This window comes from Bos taurus, chromosome 12 (assembly GCF_002263795.3).
Source record: "Bos taurus isolate L1 Dominette 01449 registration number 42190680 breed Hereford chromosome 12, ARS-UCD2.0, whole genome shotgun sequence".
In the NCBI taxonomy this organism is placed as follows: Eukaryota; Metazoa; Chordata; class Mammalia; order Artiodactyla; family Bovidae; genus Bos; species Bos taurus.
The window spans coordinates 69,200,988-69,211,176 of NC_037339.1; the positions used below are offsets into that span (position 1 = coordinate 69,200,988).

Consider the following 10,189-nt stretch of genomic DNA (forward strand, 5'->3'; position numbering starts at 1 on the left):
AAGAACAAATTACACTGATTTAAGCAGTGGGGCTCTCCTGCTAACAAGATAAAGTGGTCAGGCAACTTTCTCCTCTTAAAATGTTACTGGAAACTAGTGAAATGCTTTAAACGGTCTGGATGTTTTCAATGGGCTCTGTTCTACTGGTTCATGAATGCCTTTTTTTCCCCCCAAGATAATACAACTACTTGGTTTTTTTTATCTTCTTTCCTATTCACGATTAAAAATGTGATAAATCAGGTTTTTGGCTCTGAATAACAATGGCTTGATTTAGATTTCCTAGTAAATCTATTCAAAAGTGAAACAAAGACTGCCTTTGGAGGATACCTTACACTTCACCTGGACCAGGCACGTAAGGGCAATTCAGATAAAAATCTTGTTAGGAACTCAACAAGAAATAGAGGATTTTCTCTTTTCCCTGGTTCAGGCTTTATTTAAACTCTTTGTTCAAAAAAAATGAACAGAGTGATAGTCGGGTTCTAATTTACAGATATAGTTTAGATGTCTAATATTAAATTAGAAGATCACACAAGAAAAACCATTTACACATAAAGGTTAAAACCAATACTTAAACTTTTAAAAACTTTATATTACATAAAGCCAAAATGAAACTAAATACATGTTAGCCAACTTCATTCACAAACAGTAGTCAAAATATATACACTTAAAAAGAAAAAAGCTACAAATGAGGTTCTTTTCTCTAAAATGTGTTTTATCATCATTTGCAAATGAATTGCAGGTGATCTAAAAAATAAGCTAATTAGGGAGGGAACTCCAAAACACATTTAAGCGGTTTGAGTTGGTGGAGAAATGCTAGCTGAAAGAAGAGACATCTGTCAAAACAATTCTGGTTTTTGTTTTGTTTTGCTAAATAATAAATATATAATTACCACTCAGACAAAAAAGTCTGATTTAATCTTAGATAAAATTGCGGGTCTGAAATAGTCCCGCAATTTTTAAAGTTAACTTTGACATTTGTTCAAAATGTTTGAGAGTCGCAAACTGACTCAAATTTAGGGCAACGCAAATAACACATTTTCAGACTCAATGCTTTCACGGACATATACACATTTACAATCATCTGAAGGTGAAACTCAGCCATAATGAAAAAATAGGAACAATGCCTTTTTCTGTGTAAACTGTGTCAAAAATTCTAGCAAGTGGACTCAGGGAGACTTGTAGTAGATTTTTTTTTTTAAGGGAGAAAATCCAATTGACAACTTTTCATTTCACACACATTTCTTGTTTGCGGTCCTTGCTCTTGAGAAAGAGCTCTTGGTCTGATTTGCATATGGCAGGATAAACAAAAGAAACCATGATCGTCTCACACACAAAAGGCCAGATTCGAGCCGGTCACTGGTCAAGAATGGATCCGGTCTAGGGGTTCTGCTTGAGAGAACAGATATTTGCAAAGTTCAAATAGTACAAATAGGGAGCAAGGCTGCTCGGAGCCATCCCGTTCCGAGAAACTAATGACACAGATCAGCTTTTCCCTTGTGCCAACCATTTCAGACCTAACGTTTGAACAGAGTGCATGCAACACAGACCGGGAGAAAAGAATAATAAAAGAAAAACAATGGGCAACAAAAGCAAAACCGACAGTAAACTTCCCACAGAGAAAGCTGGAAAGCCCAACAAGTCAAAAAAAGTTACTCCTCCACCTCTGTGGGCCAAAACGCAACAGGTTCCGAAGTGCAAAGCAAACAGCCACCGCTGCCGGATACAACTGCCCTCTTGAAAGTTGTCTGCGGGGTGCAGGTCTGAAAGGGTCCTGTCGAATTCACACGCACACTCGCCCGCGCACTCGCGCGCTCGGCCACTCGCGCCCTGACTGGCAACTATATACCTTATGTACACACACACCGGGGGGCCTCCGTCGCGGGAGGGCGCGTGGGGAGGCCGCAGAGCTCGTACCTATACATATGTACACGTGGGCACATCGGTCCCGGCGAGGCCGCCCCTCGGGGGTCATAGCGCGGCGGCGTAGGCCGCGGGGTAGGGGTCTAGCTGGGGCTTGCCCATGCCAGGCAGCAGGATGTAGGCGAGCGGCGGCTGCAGCCCGGGGCTGGGCCACGCGCTGCAGTTGCACGGGATCATGTATCCCGGGTTGCCCGGGCTGGGGTGCGAGTGCGTGTGCCCCCCGGCGGCCGCGGCCGCCGCTGCAGCCGCCGCCGCCGCGCCGTGGAAGGCGCCGGCGCCCGCGGTCGGGTAGCCCAGCGACGACGCGTATGGGAGGCCGGACGAGGACGACGAGATCTCTGCCATCTTGGAGCCCAGGTCAAGCAGCGAGTAGGGGCTGCCGGCGGCGGCAGCGGCCGCGGCGGCGGCGGCGGCGGCAGCCGACTGCGGGAAGAAGACGCGCGCCGCAGCGGCAGCGGCGGCGGCGGCCGCCTTCTCGGGGTTGGCGAGCAGCGACTCGGGCACCAGGCCGCCGCTGCCCGCGCCCGCGTGCAGCCCGGCGCCCGCCTTGAGCGCCGGGTGCTCGGCGTCGGCCACGCCGCCCAGGCCGTAGGGCACAGGGAAGGCGAACTTGTCCTTCTTGAGCAGTGTCTTGGGCTTGCGCCGCGGCCGGTACTTGTAGTCGGGGTGCTCCTTCATGTGCATGGCGCGCAGGCGCTTCGCCTCGTCGATGAACGGCCGCTTCTCCGACTCGGTGAGCAGCTTCCACTCGGCGCCCAGGCGCTTGCTGATCTCCGAGTTGTGCATCTTGGGGTTCTCCTGAGCCATCTTGCGCCGCTGAGCCCGCGACCACACCATGAAGGCGTTCATGGGCCGCTTGACGTGGTCCACCGGCTTGGACATGCTGTCGCCCTGCCGCGGCTGCAGCCCGCCGCCGCCGCCGCCCGGGCCGTCGCTCTCGGCCCGGAGGAAATCAATGTTGGCTGTTGGCGGGGACCCCTTCGGCCCGCTGTGCCCCACTTTTCACCCCGGCGTCGCTCCCGCCGGGAGGAGGGGGCCGGGGGACCAGCCCCGGGCCGCGTCGCGCCTCCTGGATGTCCTGCTGTCTCCGGCCGGCCAGGCGCTCGCGGGTGGGGGTGGGAAACAAAATCCTCCCCGGGCCACGAGAACTTCTCTGCGGTGTCCCCACCCCCACTGTGGCAGTTTGCCCTTTGCTTTCTTTGTGTCCTTCCTGTCCGGTGGTGTCCGCTCGCGAACTCCCCGCAGGTGGCCGCCACCCAGCAGCGCGGTCCCCCTCCTCGGTCTTTCCCCTGTTAAATGCACAGCAGCCCCGAAAGTTGCGTCGCGGAGGCGCCACCAAGTTGAGCGGAGGAGTCAGCCGCCGCGTGCTGCCAAGTGCCAAAGGGGGCTCTCGGCGGCTGGAGTGTTTGGGTTCTCCTCGGTGACTTTCTCATTTGACAGTGGCAGATGGGGGTGGGGGAGGAGGGGGGCGGCCGGGAGGAGGAAGAGGAGGGGGGTCCGGGCCCACCGAGGGAACGCAGAGCGCCGCAATGGATATAAATACAAATACCGCAGCACCGGCCGGTCTTCCTCGCTCGCAGCAGGCGGGGTGCTGATGGGAACCCCCCTGGTGGGCTGGGGTTTAGGGCGGGGTGGGGGAGCTTTCCGCACCCCAGCACCTGCCTCTTGGGTCTTCCTCTCCGGCTGCGGGTCGGGGCAGGAGGTTGGCTGAGGATTCAGAAAGCCTGGGATCGATCGCCGGGCCTCAAAGGAAATCCTCCCGGCTCGCCGGGGCGGCGCGTCTCGCTGTCCATCGGGCCATGCCGGCTCGGCTCTCTCCAAGCCCCTCCTGGCGCGTCGGCCGACTCGGGCACCCGGAGCGCGCCGAGCGCGGAGCCCGGGCCAGCCTCCGCGCGGCGCGGCGGGCCAGGCACGGGCCGCTTCCCACTCCTCGGTCCTCTGGGCCTCCGCCCGGGACTTGCAACTAACTTCGCCCAAGTTTCCTGCGCCGGCGCCGCCGCGCCCCTGTCGGCGCGCTAGCTTCGGAGCGTGCGCCCGCGTGTGCTCCGCGGCCAGAGCCCCTCTGGGCCGGCTTCCTCGGCCGAAGCCGAGCGGGCGGAGGTGCAAGAGCCAGGAGGGGTGGGAGGGTGGCGGATGAGTGGGTAGGATTTAAAGAAGGCGCGCCATCACCTCAGTTCGCAGGTCCGCGCTGGGGCTGCTCCCAATTGCCCCTCTCCTGCAGCACCGTGGGCCCCTTTCCAGCCCAGGCCGCCAGCCCGCCGCTCCCCAGGCGACAGGAGCCCTGTGCACGGGCTCAGGTGAGTGTCGCTACCTGCGTGTACACGTGCCCGAAGCCGGCGCTGGGTGTGCATAGCCGGCCGCCGCTGAGTGTTGTATATCTGGGGGCACGCGGAGGAGGTGGAGCCCAGCACTTGGGGAGGGAGGAGGGACCAGCCGAGCCTCCTCCCGCTCCCACACCCTCAGGACCGCGAATTAAACAGGATCCCCGCCGCCTCTCCCCCTCCTGGCCACCCCCCTACTCCCACCCCCGTACTCCTCCTCCCACCCGCTTTTCACTTGAGAACAGGTTTAGGCGAGCGGAGACTACGAAGCGCGCCGCCGAGTTTGCGCACTGTTTGGCTTCCGCCACCCCTGGGGTCGTCCCGGCAGCCCCGGCCGGGCAGGGCAGCGGTGGTCGCGGTTCTGGGATCCTCTGCCCTGGAGGAAGGAGGCGCGCACGTGGAGGAGAGCCTCACGCGCTTCGGAGGAAGAGGGGACGCAGCCCAGAAAATGCTGGAGACTTCCTAGCAAGAAGGTGCTTCCTTGGAGGTCCAGATGTTACTTGCCGCAGATGCTTCGCGAATTTTCTTGCACTGGTGATGCAAGCCAGTCGGAGGTAGTGGAGTGAAAGATAACAGGAGGGGCTGAGCGTGCGCCTGGCAACCCTTTCGAAAAGGAACTAGCCCAGGCTGAGAACTGGCGTCCTTGGCCGACTCATCAGATCTTTTAAAATTCTGGGGGTTTGTTTTTGCTCTAGTCGCTAGTCATCCATATGCTGATCGGTTTATGGTACAGTTAGCCTCACAGTATCTCACGCACAGATAGGATGAAGGTGTTCAAAATCACTAAGAAGTGTAAAACGTTTCTCTGAAAGACAAAAGTGAAACGTACTAGTCACTCTGTACTGGAATATTTTTATGCTGTTAAGCACAATTTCCTTTAGTAGGAGCAGCTTTTTCCTTTGTATTTGACAATGCAAAGATCAAACAGCATATTTTGTTTGCAGATTTTCCTCACTTCTTGGTATGCTTGCAGCACATCTTCTAACACGATCATTCTGAAGTTTCATTCACAAGTTGGCCTGCCCTTCCGGGGAACTTGCTTGCCTCTTTGGCAGTGTGGATTTGTCCTAGCCATGTGGTGTGTACAAGTAGGAAGTTCTACAGTCAGTTAACTCTTTTAAGTTTTCCCTGCAATTCATGTCCAGTTCGAACACAAACACATATGCAAGTATAAAGAACTGATTGAACTTAAATAAAAACATTTTTAGGCCATCAGTTTTATTTAAAAGTTAGGCTTGTTTTATTGTTCATTTACATAAAAGAATAGTGATTGTTGCTTTTTTCCCCCTAGTTGCTGTGATGACATACAGAAATGCAAATCAGCAGTGAAATGTATGGGAGTGACATTCTTTCTTAAGATACCACACAAATGTTTACTTTGCACCAGCCCTTGTATTGCTGCAACAATTGGACTGATTTCTTTAGAACCATATTCCTTTACAGGCTCTATAAAGACACTCTGTTCACAGACTGGGTGGAGCAACTGTTAAAACCCTAGCAGGAGTAATTACATAGACTAGAGTATTAAATATACTGTTTTGTGATGATAAACTATGAAACTATCATCCCGGAGCTTTTAACCTACTAACTTATATAATAGGTTTGACACAAAATATACACTGTCATACAAAGGACATATATATGTATAGGGGCGCAAGATGTGAAAATTGTTACTAAGATTATTGTGAATAAAGTTAAGTCTAATCTTGAAAATTATTTTGATATATACAAAAGGATAAGGACTGAAACATTTTTATATTGGTGAGTTAAATTATTGTATATTTTCAAATTTAAGTTTAGAAATAAATGGCAATAAATTATTACCATGAAATGTTTGCATATATGATTGAAATATATGCCTGTATGTGAAATATCTTATAAAAATAAAATGTATAAGCTTCCTAGTATGATATGGTTTTATGAATTGTGTGGTATTGCCTGTTTAGTGATAGTAAATGAACCAAATTTGAAAGTTCTTAAGTTCATGAATGTTGAACTGTGGGGGGAAAAAAAAAAAACAAGATGTTCCCATACCTAAAAAGAAAATGGTTGTTTGTGTGCTTGTTTGCTATTCACCTAATACAATTTCACACTAGGAGAGGTTTGGCTTTCAGTTTTGGTTTTTAGGGGATCAGTATTCTTGGCCTAGAGCCTTTTCATCCAGGGAGAGGCCCCCAGGATGAACCCTCATGGGGGACAGCAGCAAATCACGGCTGCTATTCATGGGCCTTCATGCCTCTTGACTGAGTCTGGTTAAGCTTTTCCCCATAAGTTTTCTTGCCATTCACTTTCATATGTACTGAAATGACGATTTAGTTTTAATGTCCACAGAGCTTATGTTTGAACTCGTGGAACCTTATATATTTGTTCTTCTACATTTCTCTGCCTGCATATATGCTCAGTGGCACCTGACTTTTTGCGACTGCATGGACTGTAGCCTGCCAGGCTCCTCTGTCCATGGGATTCCCCAGGCAAGAATATTGGAGTGGGTTGCCATTTCCTTCTCCAGGGGAATTTCTCAACCCAGGGATCGAACCCAGGTCTCCTGCATTGGCAGGCAGATTCTTTACCACTGTTCTTGTACATTGTGATGTAAAAGTGAAAAAATACCAAGATATAGGAAAGAGAGTAGTCTGTGTGAGTGAACAGTGAAGGAAAAATACATTGAAAGAGAATTAGAAGTTCTGTGGGCTTTATATTGCCAAGTGGATGGCAAGCACCCACAGGACCGTGTACCTCCATCCGTGGAGCCTATACAGGCTCTGTATTTGCCTTGTGGCCAAGGAATACCCGTGACCACAAATATATCTAATCTGCAGCTGAGAGGCAGACACTATCTCAGACAAAGTTTGGGGAAAAGTCTGTGCAAAGTCACTTTCTTTTTTTCCCCTTAGGTCCTCCCTGTGAATGGTCTTTTTTCAATTCTAAAACTTTCACTAGGAGGCAGCAATGAGATTGTTGGGGTTGTTTTTTTTTTTTTTTCCAATACCTTGGCAATGCCAAAGTAACTGGCTTTCTTCTTTCTCTTTCTCGTCTATAAAAGGGAGGGAGGATATTTGGATCCAACCAAAGACGGGCTCAGAGTGAACTGAATCATTTTTCTCCCTTCATCGATTCCATCTCTGTGCTCTCACTGGATTATCACCCAGATGGCTCATCGTTACATTTTTCTAGAACCATGGAGGTGAAACCACAGCAAAGAAAGCAAACTGGCAGGGTACGGAGAGGTGCCCGGGTGGAAGTGACAGGGTGGGAGAGGTGATGCCTTCAAATGCAGAGGCCAAGTCATGACACCTGGAGCACTGGGAGCAGACAACTGGAGTTAAGTGGGGCTGGTGCACTGGGACGACCCAGAGGGATGGTATGGGGAGGGAGGAGGGAGGGGAGTTCGGGATGGGGAACACATATATACCTGTGGCGGATTCATTTTGATATATGGCAAAACCAATACAACATTGTAAAGTTAAAAAAAAAAGAACTTCGGGCTTCTGGTCTTAAGTAAGTGCAAGGAAAGAATTCATAAGCTTTCAACCTGCATAGAAAAGTAATACAGCCTGTTTGTCCTGTTAAGGAGGAAATGAGCAAACTGACAAAAGCCAGTCTCAGGCTTTTGTTACAGTTCTCTAATCCTACTCCTTTAGTTCCCTAGTTGTTCTCCTATCATCCCCACCCCGACCTACCCCCATAAGGGGGGAAAAAATACCCAAATACATGGTCCATATAAAACCCGAGGAATTAAGTCAGGTAGTCATGGTTAAGAGTGAATGGCTACAAGCGTGACCTTTGACTGGTTACTGCTAAATTTTCATTCTTTTGAGATTTCTGTCCCTTTATTCTTACTGCTCTTGCCATACTGGGACTATACAAATCGATTATGAGAATGCCTTTCTTCATTCCTCCTTAGCAGTACTCAACTCAGGCTGGCATTTTCTAAAAAAAGTTTACCTAGATGACAGAGCAAGAAAAACAAAATTTAAAAACCCATTGTCCCCCACTTCCCCCAAATAAAACACCTAAGGGAAAAAAGCCAATACAAGTAATCCAAGACAGACAACTTCACAAAGTACAATTTCAGATCCTGAGAATACTGTGAAAGCAATTGACTTTTCTCTAGGAAAAGTGGGAGAGAGCTAACATTGAACAAAACCAGGAATGAATGAGGAGGGTTGAACAGTCAGCATATCATATAATGAAGAATCCTTCTAACCTATAGTTTTCAAATGAGGAGACTGGAGTGTTAGGCTTACTTGTAAATTTCACCACCATGCATGCTTTGGTTGATTTTGAGAAAGATGGGAATACTGTTTAAGTCTTCCAGCAGGGTGTAGGATAAGCCATGTTTCCGATTTTACAAAGTCCCTCTGTCTGGCTGTCCTTCTTTCCAGCTTTCAGACCTCCTTGACCTGTGTGTTACTCCCTCTTAGGTTCAGTTTCCTATCTGAGGATGGGTCTGCTTTGATGAGCAGTTTCATTTTAACTATCATTTACTGAGTTCTTAAGATAGCATCGTTTTGCATACACTATCTTATTTAATTTTTAGGAAAACTCTATGAGGTAAGGGTTATCTCAATTTGCAGTTGGGAAACAGAGCCTTAGAGCTGATGGATGAATAACTCACCCAAAGTCACACAAACACAAGTGGAAGAAGTGGGGTGTGAACTAAGCCAATGCTCTTCACCAGCACCACTCTGAGTTGAAGACTCAGCTGTTCCTGGCTCAGATTCTCAATCCCACCTACTTCCTCAAGCCTCCTTGTGACTCACTCAGTGCCATGCTTCCTCTGAGAGGGAGTGGCCAAAGGGAATCCCTCCAGTAAGGTGTTCCATGCCTACAGCAACATGCTGCCCCAAGGTCCAGTCCTGGCACCCAGTAGTCAGCTTCCCTGCTAGCTCCTGTGGTTGTCAGCACTGGCTTGGTTTCAGCTGCAACTCAATATCCCTCACTCCCCCAGCTTCTCACTGCCAAACAGAACCCAATCTCTACCCTTTCTCTGAAATGCCAAGGACTGCTAAAAGGGAAACCTTTAACAATGATATCTAATCTCAGTCTGTATATTTCTCCAACCCTACTTGTCCAAACCACCCTCTCTCCTTCCCTCTTTCCACCCCTCCTTCATCCCTCTCTTTCTTTTATGAAATCCAAGTACATGAAATTGGTTTAATCACAGTTCCCAGTGCTTGATACACTCTCATAATTGCTCCATCAGTGACTTTCTTTTCTCTTCTTTCTCCCTTTCTTTCCTCTTCCTTCCCTCTTTTCTTCCTTCCTTCCTTTCTTTCTTTCTCCCTCTCTCTTCTTTCATCATATAATAAATACTTATGAATCCAGCATCCAAAACAAAATCTGCTGGTATACCTATACATGGGCTTCCCTGGTAGCTCAGCTGGTAAAGAATCAGCCTGCAATGCAGGAGAACCCAGTTCGGTTTCTGGGTTGGGAAGATCCCCTGGAGAAGGGAATGGCTACCCACTCCAGTATTCTTGTGCTTCCCTAGTGGCTCAGCTGGTAAAGAATCCCCCTGCAATGTGGGAGGCCTGGGTTTGATCCCTGGGTTGGGATGATCCCTTGGAGAAGGGAATGATTATCCGCTCTAGTATTCTGGCCTGGAAAATTCCGTGGATTGTATAGTCATGGGATTGAAAAGAGTCAGGATGGAACGACTTTTACTTTCATACCTATACAAAAACAAATCTTCTCCCCAGTAAACTCTACACTACATCTATGTGTATCCGTTTTAAGTATGTTTTTCTTTATATTTTAGCTTTAAATGTTTTTATAAGTTAAAACTTTTCTATGTAATCTTTAGTGATGAACTTTTTTCTTTTAATTATGTTTGAATTCAATGTTAGTGCATGTAACTGAGTTGATTCCTATGCTGTCTAATATTTAATTGTGCATATAAACCACAGTGTATTTGCTTATGTGAAAAGTGAAAGTGAAGTCACTCA

The 10,189-nt window shown here is 48.7% G+C and overlaps 1 protein-coding gene across 1 annotated transcript; it reads right to left on the reverse strand.

The window, feature by feature from the left end:
• Positions 1–405: 405 nt before the first annotated feature.
• Positions 406–3,200, reverse strand: SOX21 (SRY-box transcription factor 21). Its single transcript, XM_025000151.2, has one exon. It carries the CDS (start codon positions 2,800–2,802, stop codon positions 1,969–1,971), a length of 834 nt encoding a protein of 277 aa, XP_024855919.1. The 5' UTR covers positions 2,803–3,200; the 3' UTR covers positions 406–1,968.
• Between the last annotated feature and the right edge of the window lie 6,989 nt (positions 3,201–10,189).